The sequence below is a fragment of the Melitaea cinxia genome, chromosome 5 (genome assembly GCF_905220565.1).
Source record: "Melitaea cinxia chromosome 5, ilMelCinx1.1, whole genome shotgun sequence".
In the NCBI taxonomy this organism is placed as follows: domain Eukaryota; kingdom Metazoa; phylum Arthropoda; class Insecta; order Lepidoptera; family Nymphalidae; genus Melitaea; species Melitaea cinxia.
In genome coordinates, this window is record NC_059398.1 from 11934729 (window position 1) to 11958458 (window position 23730).

The 23730-nt window shown below is 32.1% G+C and overlaps 3 protein-coding genes across 3 annotated transcripts; 2 read left to right on the top strand and 1 right to left on the bottom strand.

Annotated features, from left to right (window-relative positions):
• The first annotated feature begins 3170 nt into the window (after positions 1-3170).
• LOC123653611 (protein Asterix) lies at positions 3171-4597 on the top strand. The gene is made up of 4 exons (XM_045589606.1): positions 3171-3343; positions 3495-3606; positions 3893-4008; positions 4185-4597. Exons 2-4 carry the CDS (start codon positions 3495-3497, stop codon positions 4281-4283), a joined length of 327 nt encoding a protein of 108 aa, XP_045445562.1. The 5' UTR covers positions 3171-3343; the 3' UTR covers positions 4284-4597.
• Positions 4598-5678: 1081 nt separating this feature from the next.
• LOC123653612 (obg-like ATPase 1) lies at positions 5679-19901 on the top strand. Its single transcript, XM_045589607.1, has 11 exons — positions 5679-5835; positions 6271-6456; positions 13578-13634; positions 13724-13851; positions 13931-14106; positions 14265-14342; positions 14762-14859; positions 14944-15084; positions 16146-16242; positions 16596-16743; positions 18667-19901. The coding sequence occupies exons 2-11, from the start codon at positions 6272-6274 to the stop codon at positions 18750-18752; spliced, it is 1194 nt and encodes a 397-aa protein (XP_045445563.1). The 5' UTR covers positions 5679-5835; position 6271; the 3' UTR covers positions 18753-19901.
• On the bottom strand, positions 19824-23730 carry LOC123653610 (protein PTHB1). Its single transcript, XM_045589605.1, has 11 exons — positions 23477-23730; positions 23311-23399; positions 22981-23242; positions 22802-22913; positions 22434-22575; positions 22001-22318; positions 21442-21921; positions 21023-21333; positions 20659-20834; positions 20194-20323; positions 19824-20123 (listed from the first exon to the last, which is right to left on the bottom strand). The coding sequence occupies exons 1-11, from the start codon at positions 23728-23730 to the stop codon at positions 19884-19886; spliced, it is 2514 nt and encodes an 837-aa protein (XP_045445561.1). The 3' UTR covers positions 19824-19883.

Sequence of the window (23730 nt, forward strand, 5' to 3'; positions counted from 1 at the left end):
ATTGACAGTTGTTTTTTCAAATTCCCGCCAGGTTTTAAGGGGCATCCATTAATTATGTGAGCTGATGAGCTCAGAATGGAGGGGAAGGGTCCAATGAAATCTCACCAAATCTCATTTAAACCGAGGGGAGGATACTTGAAAATCTCACATTAACTTCAAAAAATATAAAATATTACAGATATTTAAAAAAATTCGTGTGTTCATTTTGCCCGCTAAAATAAATCTCATGGCTATTAAAATAGTTTAGTTTTGCTTTGAATTTTATTTAATTTAAAAAATTAACTATAGTATACAAAAAGGATTATTATTTCCCATCAATCTCTATTATATTTAGTGTCAATTTCATGTAAGGGAAGGGTGGGTCCAGGTAAATCTTATTAAATCTCACCTAAGGAGGGAGGGGTCTTCCCTAATCGAAAAATAGCTCACGTAATTATTGGATAGCCAACTCTGACCTACGCATATTTTGTGGGTGAAGTGGGCGCGATGGGCGCGTTTATCGTTCCACCTAATAAGACCGGTGGTCATCGTGTCTCGCGAGTCAATGTCATAGGTGACGTTACTGTTCACGACCACATACATTACATACAAACGTTAGTGGAATGGTAGTTTTAGCGGTTGTGGTCGATAGCGTTGTGGCCCTTCTATGACTTTACACTTACAAGTTACAATCGTTGCGATCGCTTAGTGGAACGCACCCCTTAAACGTCACCAGCTCAAATCTAACTTCAACTGATCAATAAACTCTTTGCCATGGAGCTCTTTGCAGCAGTGTTGCCGTTTTAGCCATTTTGTGGCTAGATCTAGCGGATTTTCAACGGTTTTATTCAAAAAAACAATCCATTTTAGCCACTAAAATAAATCTAGCTACTTCTGGCTGCTTTTCAGATTGTTACTGCATACGTATTTTTATTACTATAAAAAGTCCACCGACTAATACATACCACCATACGGTACCAATACTACCAAACTAAAATACATAGTTAATTTTAGGCAGCACCAATAATGTCCGCATTATAACAGGGGGTTTCCCGAATGAATGTTCATCTTTAACGTAATTTAGGTTTGATCGTATGAAAATGGACCGTACTGCTATTGCTGTTGAGCCTAGTTTGTTTTGCATAACGTTAATACTACTCATGTCAAAATGTCAAACGGAGCGCAATGTTGTTATTGTTTACGCATACGCATTTTTTTTAAATCAAAGCGTGTGAAACCGCGGGGCTCAGCTAGTATATTTATAGTTAGTAATTCAAAGTAAAGTAAAGTCGTCGTAGTTTGTTTAGGTGTATTTCAAAACGAATTCAAGTTCCAATTAAGCATCAGCACAATTTAGCATTGTGCTCCACTGAGTCACATTATGCTCTGTAATTGGAAAACTCACACTTTAGCCACTTCTAGCGGAATTTCGAAAGTGATTTATTTACAAAACTGGCAACTTTTTTCTTTGATGTAGCCACAAACAGTATTGTGCTCTGTGCCACAAACTAAATTGTCCTAACGGCAACACTGCTTTGCAGATCAACTCAAGTACCTACTTAGTAGTTACCAAATCTTGAATAGGGATGGGCAAATGAAAAAATATATCGATATATATCGTATCGATATGTTTAAAAATATCGATGTATACTGAATAAAAAATATCGATATTTCGATATTTTTACTACAAATTGTAATTAATATATATACAGGGTGAGTCTGCATAAAGTGCACATATCAAAATCAGGAAAACTACACCCTATTTCATCGATGAAAAAATTATCAAAAAAAATAAAAAAATTATATTTGATTTTTTATGAATATTTTAAAATTTTTAATTGCCGCTGCTAGCGCTATTTAAATAAATCGGTATAACTTTTAAACTAAATGTCCTGTCACGATGGAGTAAATTTTATAATGCTTGCTAATAATAGGCTATGCTCTCTCATTATAAGTTACACCTTATTACCCCAGCTATCTGCTAGTGAAAGTCCCGTCAAAATCAGTCTAGCTTAATGAACATGTACGCACACGTTACACCATAGATTAGCATTAGATTCCTAGATTAGATTCACACTTTGGTCTTTGATCACACTCAAATTTAGTCTAATAAAGGGGCCTACTCAAAGCACTGCATGCAGGGCCTGCTTGCAGTTACTGCCGCAGAGGATGTTGCTCCACAAAGCACTGCAAATCATTTACGCGGCATACGTTGTCGTGTTCACTTGTGTTGTCTTTGTCCTTGCCTAAATTCGTCAGTTTTTATAAATGGCTCCTACATTATTCAAACACCAAAAAATAGCATTGGGTTTGACTGTATTGAGTACTTGTAGCGCTCAAAAGAAAAAAAGGAAGCACTGGTGTAAAAAAGTTTTATATTTTTCATGTAAAAGCGACATAGCCTGCGACCGCATATCTTTGTTATGATAATGATCGTGGTTGGTTTTCCAAAGACATGGCAAATCCCTATACAATTAGATTACGTCCTTCCACACGTCTTTTTCTCGCTGGCTCATTTTTCTTGAAGAAAACAGAGCCAAACAAATAATATAATAAAACTAAACCAACTAACCACCAACTAACTGATTAATTGCTAAATGACAACCACTGACAAGACAAACCCCAGGTCAAATAGAGTAGACAAACGTCGCAATGTACCGACGTAAACAAAATGGTGGTCTAAATCGGCCCGACCGAGCTACACATGTCCCTGATTGCAGTTTACGGAGTGGGGAGATCGTGTGTCGGGCTGGCAGAACGACACTGCGGCCCTGCGACAGGGTGAACAATTAAAATATCGGCCCTGCATGAATACATACAATACGATCGGCAGTGGCACTGCAAGCAGGGCCCTGCAGGCAGTGCTTTGAGTAGGCCCCTTAAAGAAACTATCCATAGACATATTTTTTGGTTGCGTTCACAAACTACAGAGGGATATAGACAGCACTAATACTAAAACTCGAGCGCTCTGTTTTATATTCGTTTACAGATAAAACGGACCATATGTTGCAATAAAAGTAGAATACATAATTCATTTAAAATATAATATAGTTTAAAAAAAATATCGACTTCGATATTCAAAAATAAATATCGATTATCGATATTTTGAAATTAAAAATATCGCCGATATTTATCGATATTTTTTTGAAAATATATCGATATTTCGATATATCAATATTTGATCCCCTTCCCTAATCTTGAAGTGTCATTATAATTAAAATATAGTGTTAATACATTATTTTTAATTAAATATATATTAATTAAAATAGTATTTTCATTCCATGTGCTTTTTTAGACCGCATTTTATAGGAAAGTATATCATACAGTTTTAATTATTTGCGGGCCAGTCTTAAAACCTACAAAGGTAAGTCAATTTCGCGATTTATATTTCATTTATATCCATACTAATTATGTCGTTTCAATTTGTATTTTATAAATAGGGACATAGAATATGCCAACAGATTTATACTAAAATTGACTTTAATATTTAAATGAACTAAAGGTTTTATTATTAGATGCAACTATCAGCGGACCCTAGGCGAGCTGATCGTGAACGTCGCTACAAACCCCCGCCAGCATCATCCGCTCCAGCTGAGGATCTTACTACAGACTACATGAACATTCTTGGTAATATTTAAATTATATATAAACTCTTATATACCTTGACCTACTTAACAATTGTTTAACATTATTTTATTTATGTGTAATCTTCAGAAACGTATAGAAGCAAAAAAAAGCTCATTATTGTTCACATTGCCTTGTAATTTTGTGCTAAGTATATCATTGTTGTGTAAATATCACATAATACTATTTTTTAGTTGACAACAAGGTATTTTACATCAAAGTAATGTTTTTATTGCACATAATTAATTACACAAAATTTCTTCTTACTTTATTTTCTTTTCTTTTACAGGTATGGTATTTTCAATGTGTGGTCTTATGATGCGCTTAAAGTGGTGCGCTTGGACTGCTGTATTCTGCTCAAGCATTAGTTTTGCCAATTCTAGAGTGTCAGATGATACAAAACAGGTGACTTATTCATTATTAATTATTATACATGTAAAATATAACATGATAAGTAAAACATTATGTTATTACTATTTATTTATTTTTAAAATAATTATCTACCTTGATATATTCATTTTTAAACTACAAATGTCTGATTATGACGTTAACTGTAAAATAATGTTACAATTACTTTTCAGATTGTCAGCTCCTTCATGCTTTCAATATCAGCTGTAGTCATGTCTTATCTGCAAAATCCTGCACCAATGTCTCCACCCTGGGCATCACTAACTTCATAAGTCATAAATAAATAAAAATAATATATTTAATTTATTATATTCTACTTGTGTTCTTTATTCCAAATCAAAAATGTCCTTTTCCAAGTAGGGTTCAAAAGCACATTTGTATTGGCATTTTTCAATTTATAATTATTTTAGTTTTGATGAGTTAAACTTAACTTCATATTTAACTACCAATTTGGTATTTAGATTCAGATTTATATATGTTATGTTGCTAAAAAGTGGTAAGAGTAAATATTTTAATAAGATGTGTAACTAGATATAGGTAATAAGATGTGTAACTAGATATAGGTAATTATATAGATTTTCTGGTACCTCTGGCTTTTCTATTATCTTAGTAAATTGTAAATTATTAGCTACAAACACATATATTATAAGTAGATTGAACGTAGAATGGAAGATTGTTGATATAAATTGAAAATACCAACCTGATTTGTATCTAAGACTGACCTATGAAATATCCTTTTAGGTTCTTTCTCAGGTCCTTTCAAGTTTAGGGTAGGAAGAGGGACAAAATTTTGTGATATCACATTTCTAAATATAACGGGTATTTGTTAACTAACATGTTACTTAAAATTACATTAAAACTAAGATTTTTGTTATTTTTACAAAAAAATTAAGATTTGTCATGACCAAGTACCTCCCAATCCCTCCCAAAATATTAGCTAAACTATAATCTGACAAATTTTAACATCTGTGCTCATTTGGCACTATTAAAAGCCATTAATCAAAAAGAAGAAGAAGACAAATTTTAAGGTGGGAGGAAATTACTAAAAAAACTTTTTTTCTTCAGGCGTGGGAGGCTGCCGCTGCCAGCCCCACCAACGGATTTGCAGCCGACGGTCGCGAATATTCATAATATAAATCCCTACTGCATTTTCCGAAGTTTCGCACGAGAAGAAATAATTGACCGAATTTTGGTACCGGGCTCCCGGACCATTAATACAATTAAAATACTTTGTAATAATATTTGTACACTTCCCTATCGCTTCTCATTTTATATGCCCTGTCCTATAAAGGTTATTGTTATTTATAAGGTTGTCTGGAAGAAATCGCTCTTAGCGATAAGACCGCCTTTGTACATCTTTCTTCGTATGTATCCCTTTTTGTAACATTTCTTTGTAGTGTACAATAAAGAATATTTATTATTATTATCTATAATATAAAAATGAGTCGCTGAATGTGTTGCTAAGCGCAAAACTCGAGAACGGTTGGACCGATTTCGCTAATTCTTTTTTTAAAATATTCCTTGAAGTACGAGGATGGTTCTTACGGAGAGAAAAATTCTAAAAAAATTAATAAAATAAAGAATCGACTGTTAGGCGATACGAAGTTCGCCGGGTCAGCTAGTTATTAATACTAATTTACCCTTATCGTTCCGTATCACGGTGTTTTGTTGACTTTAGCTGACAATTCATTATAATTGAATAATTTTGACATAAGCTTATTTAATCTGTAGATAAGGTAAACCCGTATACGAGTACCGCATCGTGGGTTCGCATACGATTTTATTCAAATTTATTTAATTATTGTAAAATTTACTAACAGTTAAGTGAGTGATAGCTTTTAATTTTATACTTTAACATCTTATAATAACTTATTATTTTCATAACTCTATCTGGTATGAAAGTAGAGGTTATAAGTAAAATTATATTTATTCCAATATTTTCGATTAAATATTATTCCACGTGTATACCCTTTAAAATCAAATTAGTAGAATATATTATTTAAAAAAAAAAAACAAAGTTATTTATTGTTTGCGGCATAATTAATGGTGTCGTGACGATAACAGTTTTCTTTTTATACACATAATTTCATAAGTGTACTCATTGTAATTTAATACGATAAAAGCAGTTAACAACAATTAAAATATTGGTTTTAAAATAACCATATTATGATTTCTTTTTGTCTCTTTCTTATTATGTCTTATGATAAAACAATGAAGCTTTTTCTTTTACAGTAAAAGTAAATTCTTTCTGCTTTTCAGAATGCCTCCTAAAAAAGTAGAGGAGCCCGAAAAGAAACCTCTTATTGGAAGAGTGGGTACGAATTTAAAAGTGGGAATAGTTGGTGTCCCAAATGTGGGGAAGTCTACATTTTTCAATGTTTTAACTAAAAGTCAAGCAGCTGCAGAAAATTTCCCTTTCTGTACAATTGATCCTAATGAAAATAAGTATCACCTTTTTTAATACACTTTCATTTACATGTGCTATTTAAATGTAAAAAAAATGTAGTAAGTAATTTAAATGTTAAACACTTGTGCGTGTGTGTGTTTACTATCTAGAAGTTCTAAAACTACTGAGCCAATTTTGTTAATTATATCTCTGTTGTATAAAAGTAAACTCATAGATATCTAAGATCAATATAAGTATATCCAACAATGATTTCTACTTTAAATATGTGTGTTTGCTTACAATTACAAAATAAAAACTGACTTCAATTTACGTTGACAAGTAAGAAGTCAAATATGTATTATAAGGGATAACTCAAAAAGTACTTGTCAGATCTCAATCAAATGGGACTGGGAAATGGGAACACAGAAAAGCACAGCAGCAAAGCTTTTGATAAAAAAATAAATCATAAAATCGCTACATCCAGTAAAAAGTTATGACGTAATAAACATTATAAAATACAATCAAATTGAGAATCTCCATCTTTTTTTAAGTCAGTTAATAAAATAGAATCAAGCTACAGACTAGCTCATATTTAAACAGCCGTAACAAATTATTTTCATTGAAATGAAAGTCTAGTGAATGATAAAGATAAAATATTTTCTTAAATTGATAATTATTTTTCTTTGGAGCTGTTATTATTTTCATTGAAATAAATATTTTATCTAATATATAAAATTCTCGTGTCGCTGTGTTTGTAGTTAAACTCCTCTGAAACGGCTTGACCGATTCTCACAAAATTTTGTGTGCATATTGGGTAGGTCTGAGAATCGAACAACATCTAATTTTCATCCCCCTAATGTTAAGGGTAGTCCATCCCTAAATGTTTTTAATTTGTAGATAAATTATTTATTTTTTTATGATACAACATTAAAAAATACATAGAACCCTAAATTTACAACCATCTATGATCAACACCTATTTTTAAACAGCGTTTAGCGGCAAGACAACGTTTTCCGAGTCAGCTAGTAATGTTTAGATATAAATCCTTTTTTCTCTATAATTTGAACAATGAGTATTGGCAAGATAGGTTTTTTAATTGTCTCAAATGACACTTGATAGATCATTTATTTTTTCTTATAATAAATATAAATTCATAATGCTTTATGAAGAAAATAGTTATATTAAATGGGAAGATAATTTCAGATTACACAAAAATAATGTTAATCGAAATGTTATATACAATGGTGATTGTGGCATATTTAGTAAAACCAACTATGAAGAGGAAGATCTTCGCCAGAGACCTTTAGCCGCTGCTGTTCTAGGCATAAACAATACTGATATTCCTTTGCCAGATGATTTAGAATTCCATAATATTTGGACTGATATGGATGCACAACAAGCATATTTAAAAGAAAAGCCTAAAACATATGTAATACTAGGCAAAAATGGATCTGGAAGTTATAATCTAGGAGAAGCTTTGTCTAAAAAAATTAATTGTATTCATTTATGCCCCAAAAATGTCTTGATAGATGAAATAGAGCAAAAGAGTTCAGCTGGTAAATGCTTAGAGTTTAACATGCGACATAATAAAGTGTGCAAGTTTGACATAATAATGTCCATTATAAAGGAAAAATTAAAATCTCCTGTTATATCACACAGAGGATTTGTTATATCAGGGATACCCCTAGTATTATCTAGTAAAAATGATTTAAATTTCTTTAGTTCTTTGTACACTGAAGAATCATTTATGGTAGTTGAAAGCATATTGTTTCATTTATTATACAACTTTAAAAAGAAAAAATCTAAAATTAATAAGTCACTATCTAACTCGTCTATGAGCATTGAACATGAGATAAGTGCTGAAGAAGAAGAAGAAAAAAGTGATGAACAAGAAACAGATGTAGAAGATAATGCAGACCAAATAGCAGAATTGCCTAAATTTTTGTTAGAACCTTGCAGTAACCTTGTATTTCATATAGATCCATATTATGAAACAACAAAAATATTACATTTGAGGCAAATGAAGGAATTATTTAGTTTAAATCCAGATATTATAATTTTTATTACATGTCCCAGTACAGATGTAGTAACAAAAAGAAGTCATAAATATATTAACTATCCTAATAATTCAAGCACTTTTGTTCAATTTCCAACAAACATAGAAAATGGATCAAGATGGCCTGCTAATTACTACCTAACAAATTTCAAAAGACCATATGATAGCCATATTTTTAACCCTAAATACTACTGCAAGCAACCAATCAATTTCAAACACAAAGCTATAGATCAACTTTGTAACTATTCACATACAATAAGACCTTTTATTGAATTAAAGTTAAATGATTTTGACCCTCATGCTGTTATCAAAGTAGACGGACGAACTTCTACACATCAAATGATATATATAACAATGGAGAAAATTCTACAAATGACAATAAAAACAGTAATTATTCCAGAACCATTATATCTCGAGGATCCGCCTAGTGATTTTGACGAGTTTTGGAATTTAGTTGAAGAATTAAATGTAATCAGGAGTGGTGACGTGCAATTTAATAGATATGCCTCACTTTGGTATAACAGATGTCCAGTTGAACTTAAGAAGCGAAAGTCTGTACAAGGAAAGCCAAAATTTGCAGTTACATTTTTTAAACATGTATATTTACTGTCTTCATTAGATGCGATGGTGAAATTTTGCAGAAATCCTCGACCTTTCCTTAAACTTGAATATCTTGAACCAACTTGTCGCATAATAATTATAGGCACAAAATCGAGCGGAAAAACTATGATTGCTGAATGCTTGTCTTGGCTTTTTGATACACCTATAATTTGTTTTTCTACATTTTTAGAAAAAGAAAAACAAAAGAAGTACAAAGCATACTCTAAAAGTATTTTTTCTGAAATAGTATCGTCAATCGAAGACTCTCGTATTTCTAGATGGCAAAGTTTAGAAATAGATAGAATATCTAAATTAAATACGTGGTTTAATACCCAATCCAGTATTTTAAACGCTTATGTTCCTTTACTAAGAAAAACATTGATGTATTCTGATGGAGAACATTCTGAAGAGCATCAAAGTTATTTAAATAAGTTTCATAACCTTAGGAAGCAACTTTCCTTTTTACCTATAGATGATTTAAATGAATGTGAACATTTGTTAAAAGATAATAATTTAATTAAATTTGCCCCAGTTGATTTAACTGCAGAAATAATCAAACCTTCTGTACCTAATTTAGGTGATGAAGATGTTACTGAAGCAATATTTGCTTATATAAAGTCCAATGAATTAGAAAAAGAAATTGAACCAACCCCTGAAGAAGTTATGGCTGAAATAATTACAATTTTAAGAAACACAGACTCAGAATCTTTAAACAGAAGTGGTCCTGATCAAAGTTTTGGAAAATTTATAATTGACGGATTTTCTTCTAACCCTGAATATTGGAAATATCTTACTGAAAGTAACTTACTACCTGATTACACAATAGCTGTGCTAGAAAATAGAGAGGTTGACTTTGACCTTTTTCAATATTACCTTACAATAGAAAAATGCAGAAAAAACTATCAAGAAAGGTATCTACTATCGAATGATAACATGGTTAAAATAAAACTACGTCTTTATAAACCTCCTGATGCTACGAAAACTGATGTCCAAATTATACTTGGAAAATTTCTCGATGAAGTATTTGATATTTTAACTACTGTAGAAACCGATACAGATATAGAAAATGATAACAATTTACTAACATCATTTACAGAAAGTATAGAAAAGTTTCGTGAAGATTGGGACACATTGAAACAAAATATAGAAGAAACTTCGAGAATATTTATTGAAGTAGAACTCGAAAATAAAAGTGATATTGAGATTATTGATGAGGTCTTGTTAAAATTACGTAAAGGTTATTTAAAAACTCCTTTAAATGTGGACGATATTTCTGAAAATCAAGATGATGAAAATGAATTAGTAAAAGGATACCTTATTCACAACGATTCGAACTATTTGGGAGAAACAAATATTTACTGCCCTATTGCATTTTATGACCACGGTGTCTTGTGGAAAGGCAAATCAGAGTTCTCAACTAAATATGATAATAAAATTTATTACACGTCTAATGAAGAATGTAATCAAAAACTGCAATACGATATTACGAAATATCAGTCGTACAACAAGCCTTTCAAAAATATTCCTCCTTTCCGTATATGTGTAATAGGCGGTATAGGAAGTGGTAAATCAACAATATCTAAAATAATAGCCAAAGAACTAGGCTTACTGCATATTGATTTTTCAAATTTCATTAATGAATTTTTAATTCCAAAACATTTTAAAAAATGTGGATGGCAGTACGAAAATAGTTTTACCGATGCTAACATAGAGGAGGAAGATGTTGTCGAGTTTCAAATGGATGAAGAAAATGTAAACATATTTGACGTTGTATCAAATGAGAAAGAATTACGACGCGTAATTTACAATTATTTGGAACATGGATCACCTTTACCTTCTATCTTAAATCAATCCATGCTTAAAAAGCTTTGGTTCGAAAGCCCTTATGTAAATACTGGAATTGTAATAGATGGTTTTCCTAAAATGACTAGTGATGTGGAAGACATGACAATATGCTTTTGCATACCCGATTTAGTAATATTTCTTGAAAGCAACTCTGAAATAACTCTTGAACGATTATCGTCGAAATTGTTAAATAAGTGGAAGACGCAACTAATTGAAGCTAAAACAAAAGCTTTCCAGAAATTAGAAGCAGAACGAAGACATTGGAAAAATTTTATAACAAAGACAGCAGTAGTTCAACTTATAATTGACGAAATTTTAGATGAAATAATTCCTGATATCGAAGTCCCTTTAAAAAGTTCATCCGTTCAGAGCACAATAATAGATGCGGATCCAACAGGATCGTCTAATGTAGATGTCAAATTATTTACTGTCTATAATAAACTAATAGAAGAATATCCTGAACCAACGGATCAAAACGAATGGGAAAATGTAGATGATGCTCTTGAAAAGATAAATAATAGATTGGAAAACATTTTTGACATAGATGATGCGAATATTCAGACAGTAATGGATATTTTGGAAGAACAACAAATTAAAACGGTACGTTTAGACGCCAAAAAAACATTAATCAAAGTAACACGTAATACGATTTACAATTTGTCTGATTTGAGAAAGAGATGTGAATCATTTTTGGAGCAAACCTTTATAATAAATTGTGATATAGCTGAAATGCTTTTGTTGGAAGGATTCTTTTTATTAAGTAAATTTCACAGAATGTGCCCAGTCTTTATTTTGGAAAATCCTTTTACATTAATTAATTCTTATAATTTAAATCGTCGAAGAAATAAAATTTTCCCAGTCATTCATCGATCTTTTATATACTTTATTTCCTCAGAGGAAAATGTAGAAAAATTTAGAAAAAATCCTTTAAAATATGTCCAAGATGATACTATTAAATTTTTCCAAGGGTATCCCTTGAGAATCGGTGTAATTGGACCACCAAAATCTGGTAAAAGCAAGTTAGCTGCCAAACTTGCCAAGGAATATGGATTAATGTGTATCTCAAAAGGAGCGGCAATTCGACATATTATAGAGAATATGAATTGGACTATGTTAGGAGAAAATATTGTATCACAATTACGTGTAGGAAAGTGCATCGATAACGAATTAATTATAAAAGCTGTCGTTACCGTTGCGATTGACAGTCGAATAATGACTAACGGCTTTGTCTTAGATGGATTTCCGGAATCTCCATATGAAGTTTGTGAATTGTCAAAAGTCGGTCTTTTTCCACTTGTAATGTTCGATTTAAATACTGATAAAGGGATCGTATTAAAAAACTCACAACGTGAAATTTACTACAACATATTTAAAAGGGTACCTACATATTCTGGTCCTTTCGTAGAGTACAAATATAATAAATGGTGTGAAAAAAGTTCAAACGTCAGACATTGGATTAATCAAGACACACAGAATGTTTATACTATTAATGGAAACAATTCACAATGGCAGTGTCATGCTGATGCTTTAACGACAATTGAAAGTATAATACCAAAAATACATTACTATTTAACTCATGTAAAACTAGGCGTAGTACGTGCGGATATTATGTGTATATCTAACGAAATATTTCAGCAAAGAATGTCATGCTTTAAAAATCTTTGCCCGGTTTGTTTAAGTAGAAATATTTTACGTCACAGTGGTTACCCTGTTGATAAAAACGGAATCGTCCAGTACAAAGGATTATTTTACTGGATTTGTTCTGAACATTTGAACATAGTGTTAAATTCTCCGGAAATATTTTTATCGGCGACAACAATTAATATACCCGAAATTCCCGTACCAGTGAAAAATGTAAACACTTCTGTCGTTTACGAAAATGGTACATGTATAGTAACTTATGCCGAAAATTTACCTGCTCAAATAGTAATTAAAGGAAATAAAAAGTATGCCGCTGTTTATAGGACAAAAACATATTTTTTCTGTACTCCCCAGTGCCACAAAAAGTTTTTGGCAAAACCTCATTTGTATTATAATATTAAGGTTTTTAAAGAAACCAACATTTTTCCTGAACTTGAATTGAAAAACATTCCTAACTTAGGTTTCTTGGAACAAAGTCTTGGAAATATTCTAACACAAGCATGTTGTGCAGTTAATGTCAATAGGCCAAAATATCCTGGATTAGATCAACGTCATTCAGCTATTTTATACATAGCATTGTACTTAAAAACGCATAATAAATTACTGGACAAAGCCACGTTATCGACCTACATAAAAGTTTTGAAAACCTTTGAAGCCAGGTGTAAGTTAGTCAGAGACATAAGATTACAACTACGATCAATAGATAATCCTTTTGCAATGTATCCAAATTGTTGTCGAAAACTAGGTAATATCAGCCAAGCAGACTCTAATACTGTAAGAAAACCTTCGACACATATTACTACTAATACAAGCCTTTTTTAGTATCTAAAAATAGTTTATTATCTAATTAGTATTGGTTTTAAATATATTTTAATAATTGTACTCTATACCATTACAATAAATATATAATAACAATGTGCTATTGTTTTATTTAATTATAATATTCATTGAAACTGGTAAATAATATTTATTTTTAATTACTTGCAATATTTTTGATATAACAACAAAGTTAACAAATATATTTTTTTCAGCAAGTAGGGTACCAGTACCGGATGAGAGGTTTGACTACCTTGTCGCCTTCCATAAACCAGTTAGGTAATTCCTATCGTCAATATTAACATAAAACTGCTCTTAAATTCTATTATACGTGTTTTGCTAATTTGCAAAATGTTTTACAATTTTAGTAAAGTACCTGCATTTTTGAACGTTGTGGATATCGCTGGTCTTGTCCGAGGTGCCGCTGAGGGACAGGGTCTTGGAAATGCATTCCTATCCCATATTAAAGCGTGTGACGCAATTTTCCATCTCTGCAGTATGTATAAAATGACAATACTTATTATTTTTGTTTGTAATATTTCAGATGTTAAGTAACATTCTTCTTTTAATTCTAGGAGCATTTGATGACGAAGATGTAATTCACGTAGACGGTGATGTTAATCCTATTCGAGACTTAGAAACCATTGGAGAAGAGCTGCGGCTTAAAGATGAAGAGCAACTCATGCAAAACATCGAAAAATTAGACAGGACTGTCAATCGTGGCGGTGATAAAAAACTGAAACCCGAATATGTAAATATATTTTCTTTCCAAAAAAGGGATGCTCTACATTTTATGTGTTTTAAAGTCTAAATACAAGTAAATGAAACTAGCAAATGCTAATTTTGAAAATATTGCTAATAATCATCGTCATAACCTTTTATAAAAGCAAGCAACTTGTTATTTTTCAGGAAGCCTTGACAAAAATAAAAACAGTTTTAGTAGATGAAAAAAAACATATTCGATTTGGCGACTGGAGCGCAGCCGAAGTATGTATTGCATTTGGACATATTTATTAAAACTAGTGGTCGCCCAGAGGTCGAAATTCGACATTAATTAAAAATTTAAATAAAAGAAAACCAAAAAAAAAAGGAAATTAAGGACCTTTTTTAAAATTTTCAATTTGACTACAGAATTAGACAACAAAAGAGTATATGCGTACAGGGTAGTGTGTGTAATGTTTTTTAATCGATTTAATATTTGTTTATGCATAATTAAAAAAAAAAATGTTAGCATTCTGTACTCCTTCTTTATATATACTATAAAGTGTACGAAATTTCATACTCCTCCGTCCGCGCAAATTTCGTAAAAAGGGGTACCTACAAAGTTTTTGCTTCGCGTATTAATATATAGATTTATAGGTCAGTAAGTGAATAAATAATGTACTGGATGTTTCCTAATATTTCAGATAGAGGTTCTCAATAAATACCTGTTCTTGACATCAAAACCCGCACTTTATCTTGTGAACTTATCGGAAAAAGATTATATCAGGAAAAAGAACAAATGGTAAGGACTATTTAAAAAAATTCGTCATAGAACTGTTATCATACAAATAAATATCAAATAATGTTTTTTTTATATTTATTGTAGGTTACCAAAACTTAAAGAATGGATCGACAAAAACGACCCTGGAGCCCCTCTTATACCATTCTCTGGTGTATTGGAGAGCAAATTATTAGATATGGAGCCCGATGAAAGGCAAAAATTTCTTAAAGATAATAACATCACAAGGTATTTAAACTCAGTTATAATCAATATTTATAGATCAAAAATAATGGAAACCAAATTATGTATAGAAACGTATTTATTATAATCTGTAATATTGACCAGAACCAACGGCTTTACATGCTTTCGGAGGCATGGTAAACAGATCTGCAAGGACATACACCCAAATAAAAATAAACATATTAATGATATTAGCTTTGAACGGAAATAAAACATAGACTGACTCAGGCTATGTTAAGGCAACTAATAATTAAGAATAATAACAAATCATAACTGCAGAACCAGCATCGTCTATAAGGAAAAGACAGATAATGTTAAAAAATTTAATACTTTAAAATATGTACTTTTACAAATAATAAATTTATATGCTATGTATGTATTTCAGCCAGGGATATTCCGGTATGGGTTATTTACCTTTATAAAACGGTACTTATCGAATCAAAATAACGGTAAGAGAATCATTCGGTAACCGAATCATATCGGTAATACAGTATCGAAATAAACCGGTAGTAGGCATAACGTTCGTGTCGTAAGTTTAAGCGGGCAATTCCCGTTCTTGTAGCTGCGCTGCGCTAGCTCGGATTGCGGTCCGAACGTACACCATATCTCTATCTCATTCGCTCCCGTGTGTTGCGTGATTTTACTTAAAACTTATTTATTTGTGATAGACGACAGGCCCCGGGCGTGGTGCGAGCAAAATTTCATCTCTTTTTAATGTTTACATTGCATATAACGAATAATTCAAAACAAAAAACTTAATTACTTTCATAGTTAAAGAAGCCAGTCTTATGAAAACCCAAGCATTATCAATAAAAGCAAAGGAACATTACAGACTCTTCATTTTAAACGATGGCTCACAGATTTTGTCACCCTCTGGTACTTCTCCGAATCATTTAAAACCGAAATACATAACGTTATATTTCGGTATTACAGTTTAATCGGTAACCGTTTTATTACGGTTTTGGAACCGAAATAAAACGGTAACCTTTTCAATCGGTAACCGATTCATATGGTAACCGTTTCAAACGGTTACCTTTATGAATCGGTTTGGCGAACCCTGATTTCAGCGCATTAGATAAAATAATTGTCCAAGGCTACAAGGCGCTTCAGTTGGAATACTTCTTTACTGCGGGTCCAGATGAAGTCAAAGCCTGGACTATCCAGGTAAATAAATATATCTCTATTAATAGATCTCTATTAATCAAACTTTATTGTGTTATATTATATGATATTACGCAAATAAAAATCATCTTGTGTGTAGTAATCAGAAAAATATGGCTAATGGAATATTAAAATTTCAACTTCAGCCATCATATTATAACTAGTGTACCATACGCTGTAATAGTCAAATATGTACAGTTGTTAGTAAGTACAATCTAGCCCAAAAGAGTATTATAAATATTTAAGTATCTATTGTTGCAACAAATACGATTGGAAACCCTGAAATCTGCTAGAAATAGTGTCTACCAAATTAAAAGCAATTTTTAGAAATAAATATTTTAATCTCTTTAATATAGAAAGGCACTAAAGCACCTCAAGCTGCGGGAAGGATTCACACGGATTTCGAGAAAGGTTTCATTATGGCAGAAGTTATGCATTATAAGGATTTTAAAGAAGAAGGCTCAGAAGCAGCTTGTAAATCGGCTGGGAAATATAGACAACAAGGTAAATACATTTTATTCATAATATTATGTTGATAACTAGCTGTCCGGACAGACTTCGTTCTGTCAAAAGCTATTACTAACACGGAAAGTTTTAATAAAAAAAACTTTTTTTTATTAAAACCTTCCGTGGGCCTTAAGGAACATACAAAAAAATAAATTAGCCGAATTGGTAGAGCCATTCTCGAGTTACGCGCTTAGAACATTCATTTTTATGTATATAGATTATAAAAAAAAAATATGGATCCCCCAGTTTTCATCACAAATGTCCCTATACTATGAAATTTCAGAAATGTACGCTTCAGCCTGTAATATCCCACTACTGGGCATAGGCCTCTTTCCCCGTGTAGGAGAAGGATCAGAACTTAATCCACCACGCTGCTCCAATGCGGATTGGCGGATATATTCCCTACTATGAGTAACGATCGCTATCAGGTGTACATGATAACAACCGGGACCGACGGCTTAACGTGCTCTCCGAGGCACGGTGGGGAGACCTACAAGGACTGCTCAAACACCCAGACCACGGCAAACACCTGTATGGCCAATACAAATGTTTGTCATGTGCGGGGATCGAACCCGCAACCGCCAGCGCAACGAGTACAATCCATGGCTGTAACCGTTGCGCCAACGCGGCGTCCAGAAATGTATATGTATATATATATATATATATATATATATATATATATATATATATATATATATTGACTCTTATTCCATATTGAGTTTTATGGCGTCTGTGATCGTGTATTGTTTGTGCTTCTGTATCATCGACTCAGGAGATAATCCTACTGGGAGTCATTGAGTGTGAAGTGTTTGTTTATTTATCCCAATTGATTTCATACTCTTTATTTAAAACAGTAAAAGACACCCTTACATCATTACATCTTCATCAGTAAGAGAGTACTGCCAGCCAAATATATCAAATAGTTTTACAGAATAATTCTAAAACTTGAGAAATAAGAAATAAAACAAACAGAAGGAATAAGAAGTATTTTACGAGTAGAAGTTATTTAAATCTATTACTGTATTATGTACCTGAAATGAAAATGTATTTGTTAGATTGTCATAAAAAAAGCAGCTAAGTAAACAATAAATAGTCAATACGATAGATAAAGAAATAAAAAGCAATTAAAACGGGCGCTTGTGGGGCTCAACCTATGCTGACACACTTGCTCCACCTCATGTCAGGGAACATGCTTTTATAGCCAGCTTATATATAAAACTAGGTCGGCAAACAAGTGTAGGGCTCACCTGATCGTAAGCGATTACTGTAGCTTATAGACGTCTGCAACACTAGAAGCATTGCAAGCGCGTTGCCGACCCTATCGCTAATCCCCCCCCCCCCCCCCCCCGAACTCTGGTCACCTTATTCACCAACAGGAACATAATACTGCTTGAAAAAAGTATTTTTAGCTGTGGTTTTCTGTAAGGTCGAGGTACAACCCCAGTCGGGCTACTCCATATTTTGAGCAGGAAATATCCTGCTATGCCCTACTTCAATGACTGCAGAGAAAGCTGAACCGACGAAACGGCACAAATTTCAAATTACATCTTTGTGTCGTTTGCAGTCATAGCACTTGGATCTTAGAGTAGCAGTGCCAAAAGTTTTTTAAAAGATTTCAACTCCTTATTGCCTCCACTGGTGACAAGAGGGCTGGTGCATTTTTGGCCCGAAAATCGGCATAGCAATTCAACGGGGAAATGCTGCCAGCACTCTTGGCACCATTTCACGCGGTCATAATTTATACCGCAACTATCTAAATATTAAGTTCTTAAAGTGTGAAACGTAAATAACAATGTATGTACATATATAATTTAATTAAATAACAATGTATTGATGTTATTAAAAACTATGTATAATTTGAAAAAAAAATTAAACTCCAAGTACAGTTTGGTTGTATAACATTAATTTTTTCATTTCCAGGGCGTAATTACGTGGTAGAGGATGGTGATATCATTTTCTTCAAGTTCAACGCTGGCGCTGGACTCAAGGACGCTAAGAAGAAATGACGCGACAAAGTTCTTTTACTCTTAGTACACATGCTGTACCTCAACCTCGCGTTATACACGCTATTACACGTTGCTTGAAATGCAGACATTTTTATACCATAATAAATTATTATATAGGTGGGCCAGAAAGTTATGTATATTTCAAAAATTCGTAATCAAAGCAAAATTAGTGTATAAACAAGTATTTATATAATAAGAATAAACATTTAGGAGAATTATCACGCATCAAACTTTCGTCGAATGTGGATCTCAAGTTGGTAAAAACGCGTCCGTTAGAATTCACATAAAGCTTGCGCTTGACGATTCTCAAAGAAATATATGGACCAATGAATCCGTATGCTGAAATGGGCGCCAAAACGGTTACCTACGGCAAATGTAATGTTTCTGATGTTTTAGATGTGGATTGTTAACGGCCTAGTAACGGCGATTTTGTTTATTTATGTTTCTATCTAAGTGAAAATGGGCTTCATCAGAAAACAATATTGTAAAACTTTAAAAGCCATCAATCATTAATTCGACCAAACCACGGCGTAAATCGTGATAATTTGGGTTAAGAGCTTGCACTAAATAAGTTTTATACGGGATCGATTTAGATCTTTCGTCAAAAATGTTCTGGATACAGCAAGTTCCGCTGATTGCTTGCGAGTTGAAAGTCCTGGAGTACGCTCTACAAAAGTTCTAAATTAGTTAATTGTTTCTTCTGTTCTGATGACCTTGGACGTCCTGCAGGTTTCTGGTTAAGAGTCGAACTACTAGATTCATGTTTTCTAACCTAAGACCCAATTACACTCTTACTGGGACACAGACTTAGGTCATGTAATCTGAACTCAAAACGAAATAAGCGACGAAAAACAATACAAGAATCGTTATTTTTGTAATATTTTTTTAGACAGAACGTTCATGCTCACTTTGGAAATTCTCCATAGTGGTTAATTACTGAGACTTGAGTTACTTAGCCCAACGACCCGCGTACTTCTCTCGCATTCCATACTAACGCAATGGAGTTTTTAGAATAATACGTCTTTCTGTCCCAGTCTATATGCCTTATATACTAATAAAATAAAGTTGTTATTGTTTGTATGACTAAGTTTATTAGGAGCTTTTGTAAATCAACCTTGTAATAAGTAATAATTAAATAACTTCAACAAATTCTTCTGTTCGTATTATGTTACTTGTGACTTCTTGATCTTGACTGTCAGTTAATAGTTTTTCAAATATTATACGCAACTGTTTTAAAAGTTTTTTTAAATTCGTTTGAGATAATATATCTTGATCGGTGACAGGTGCAAGTTTCTCTTTGTCTTTTTCTGATTTTTTGAAAAGTTTATTGAGAATGTACGACAGACCTTGTGCAACATTTTCCTCCCATTCCTAGAAAAAAATTCTTATAGGCAAGTAAAGTATAAATTTAAAGAAAAAATAATTAATCATTGTATCTTACTTGAAATTGTTCATTAAGAGTATTTAGAGAAAGCATTTCTTCAATAAGTTTCACTTTGAACTCATCCTTTACATTTTCCCTTAGTATATGAACAATGATGTTGCAAACCCTTCTCAAAATATTACCCATTCTAAAAAAAATCACATTTTTCCAGGAATAGAAGTCGATTATTATAATTTTTGATAATAAGCAATAAATATATTTGTAATTTGACGACGCGTTGGCGCAGCGGTCACAGTACTGACTGTTGCGCTGGCGATCGCGGGTTCGATCCCGCACACGACAGATATTTGTATTGACCATATAGACGTTTGTCGTGGTATGTATATTCCAACGAAGGAATCAGGATTTATCTGTGGTCGGTCTTGGAAGAGTCTAACAAAATTTAAACAGACAAAACTAAAACAAATTTTATCCAAGAAATGTCTTAACTTTATGGGTCTATGAAATACATTAAATACGTACCTAAACACGTATTGCTTACTCTGCATTATTTCGAATGCAACTGTCTTAATTCGTTCGTGAGTATCGTTCATTAGAAATTGTAAAGCATCGCAATTACCCGGAGGTAGCGATCCATACTGTACTAACAGCCTTTTCTGCACTATAGTAAACTGTCTTTGAAGTACAGCGAGGTTCTCCTAAAATGTTGGTATAATCAATTAAATATAATTCAAATTTTATTGCAGAGTAATAAACGATTTTAAAATTTAATTGTAGGTACCTAATATTTTATTGAAAATATTGTATAAATAAAAAAATTGAGTATATTTTTTTTTGTTTTTTTTTTAAATACTTCCATATAAGTAAAATGTACAAAGAAACTTACCTCCAAACTCTTCATTTTGATTCTTTCTTTAGAATGATTTTCTATACTTTTCAAAAATGTATGCAAAACGAGTTTAATTGAGTCTCCGTTTAAGATAAAATTCATTTTGAAATCTTTTATACCACTTTCAGTGTAGTAGGTTTTTAAATTCAATACAATATATTCTAATAAAGGTGACATAACAGAAAACTCGTTCGCTTCTATTGTGTAGATATCTTCACTTTTAAATGTCACTGTTTTATTTAACGTTCGATACTTAAAAGTTAGCGTATTTTTAGATGAAAATTGAGCTAACTCTTCTTTTGCAATATCTATAAAATTGAATGAAAAGTAATTTAAATTTATTTGGGATTCTATAAAATGGTAGGTACCTAACTTAAACTTAATTTTATCATCTTAAATAATCAAGTCATACTAACCATTAAATATTTCGGGAAGTTCTAAACACGGTTTATTAGTTCTAATACTTATTTTAAAGCTATTTTCCGATTCGTTTTCTACTGGTACGCAGTACAAAGTAAGTGGTAGCAATGCCCTTTTAGACAATATTTTAATTTTCCCATTTAAATCGACAACAGTTATAAATATACTTATACCGCAATCTGATATATCTGCGTCACCCGATAGAAGAACTTGTGTTTCTACAATTTCTGTACCGTTTATATTATCTAAGCACAGTGTCGTGTCTGTGCAAATAATAGGAGGAACGCAGTCGTAAGTTATTTGTATGCTTTGAACAAAATCAGGGTTATCGCAAGTTAAAATAACCACCATTGAACATGTTTGTAAAATTTCCATACCGTTTGATGGATAGTTTGTAATAGGATCGTCATTAGGTTTACCAATACTGACTTTAACATTTACTAGTTGATCGACTTCCGGGTCAATATCTTCAAATTCTGTAAATGAAGGAATACGATTTTACAATTAGGTACATATATATCTTATTGTAAAAGAAATTTTTAATTCCGCCTTTACCAGTTTTTCTAGCGTCCATAACTTTTTGTAACGAATTTTCGACGACAACCAATTCGTCTTGAATTTGATCAGGATTGACTATATCATTCATTGGTTTTCCGTTCGCGTTTAAATCTGGTTCAGTGCCCAAATAACTGATATTTACAACACCATTAGTAGAAAGTGTTACAATACCACCTGGTAGGGAATTTAGGTAACATCGAGCTATTGATATTGGTCTATGCGTTAAGTCGCAAGACCACAAAAGTGAAGTGCCTTCATATATATTTAGTTTGGAATCTTCAGAGGCTACCATAACCAGAAGTCGCGAATTAGGTTCTGTAAAAAATTAAATTGTTGAACATTAAAATAAAAAACTAGTAAATTAACAACGTAATAAAATTTTGTAAAAAAAAGTGTGCCCTAATATTTATGTAAGGCATTAAAAACTTACCGTAGTACCATCCAATTAAATAGGCGTGAAAACAAATTGGCATGTAATCAAACCTAATCATAAATTTCATTAATCCGTTATCCTGAAAGCAATAGAGGTGTCTCTCACCTATCGCTACTATACTGGAAAAACTGCTACTTGTCTGAAATGAAGACGGGTTTAAAAACTTCATTTAAAACACAGTTTACCCAAGATAATGCGGTTTAGGGACCAAGATTGAAGCGGTAACAACTACTAAAGTTCAATAACTTGAAATAAAAGAGAACCCGTATATTGTGACTTTATAACAAATGTTTGATGGTGTTAGTGTATAGTTAGCAATTATATCATTAAAAGATACTTTCAATTTTAGTTTTTAGATTACTTACTCGTATCACTTGAATAGATATAATTTCTTCCCCGGCATTATAAATCCATTGTGGAATATTCTTTTTATTCGCTCGCACACTCAATTCGCTAAATTCGATCATCTGTTGATAACTAGAAAATTTGAATTGTATTATTAACAGTATTAAATTCTGTTTTTCTCGTATAGTTTTAAATTTACCTAAATATTTCCATTATCCATGTCGATTTGCAAACTATAAAATGGTCGCTGTTTGCTATAAAATGTACAGGACCCGGTATTACAATATCGTTGAACACACACATAAATAAAAACGTGTCCTGGTCAAAAAAACTTAACGTTCCATCTAAAGCTTGAATACATATAAGATCTCTTTTGGAATTACCAAAAGGACCACAAGTTGTGCTAAATGCTCGTCTATTAAACGAGTGACTTATAGCAGTAGAAATTACATTTTGTTCTCCTAAAAAAAGAATAATTTAATAATTGGATATTGCACCAAGAAATTTGAACCATTAAAAATGAACATACCAACATCGGTTTGTCCTTCAGTTCTTTCTAAAAGATAAATAATATAAGTTGTCGGGTGTAATATTAATATTTGACGATCGGCGCAATTTCTACAAAAAAAAAAAAAAAATAGCTTAAAAATATTGTTACAATTTAACTAGTTATCGATGGAGAAACAGAAACTCACGCTAAAAATTTTCCTGTTTCAATTTGTAGTATCACATCATTTAATTGCGATTCTAAGATTGAATGAGTATCATTTTCTAAGTTTGGTTTGTAAATTTGCAATACGGAACCCTGACCAATTATAATGCAATCGCTATCATTGTGTGAATTAAATCTATCTATTTTAATACACTTGCTATTTTGAGTACCATCATCACAATCCTCAGTTATGAATTTTTCATTAGACCACCATTGTTTTACTTTAAAAATTGACAT

What these genes read in the sequence shown, in the direction of transcription:
- LOC123653611 (XM_045589606.1), top strand. Translation starts at nt 3,495, where the DNA reads ATGCAACTATCAGCGGACCCTAGGCGAGCTGATCGTGAACGTCGCTAC. An exon ending in AGACTACATGAACATTCTTG is followed by an intron (nt 3,607 to 3,892) that starts GTAATATTTAAA and finishes TTTCTTTTACAG; the next exon opens with GTATGGTATTTTCAATGTGT. An exon ending in TGTCAGATGATACAAAACAG is followed by an intron (nt 4,009 to 4,184) that starts GTGACTTATTCA and finishes ATTACTTTTCAG; the next exon opens with ATTGTCAGCTCCTTCATGCT.
- LOC123653612 (XM_045589607.1), top strand. Translation starts at nt 6,272, where the DNA reads ATGCCTCCTAAAAAAGTAGAGGAGCCCGAAAAGAAACCTCTTATTGGA. An exon ending in GCGACTGGAGCGCAGCCGAA is followed by an intron (nt 14,343 to 14,761) that starts GTATGTATTGCA and finishes CTAATATTTCAG; the next exon opens with ATAGAGGTTCTCAATAAATA. An exon ending in TCAAAGCCTGGACTATCCAG is followed by an intron (nt 16,243 to 16,595) that starts GTAAATAAATAT and finishes TCTTTAATATAG; the next exon opens with AAAGGCACTAAAGCACCTCA.
- LOC123653610 (XM_045589605.1), bottom strand. Translation starts at nt 23,730, where the DNA reads ATGTCAATTTTTAAAGTAAAACAATGGTGGTCTAATGAAAAATTCATA. An exon ending in GAAACAGGAAAATTTTTAGC is followed by an intron (nt 23,400 to 23,476) that starts GTGAGTTTCTGT and finishes TTTTTTTTGTAG; the next exon opens with AAATTGCGCCGATCGTCAAA. An exon ending in TTTAATTGGATGGTACTACG is followed by an intron (nt 22,319 to 22,433) that starts GTAAGTTTTTAA and finishes AATTTTTTACAG; the next exon opens with AACCTAATTCGCGACTTCTG.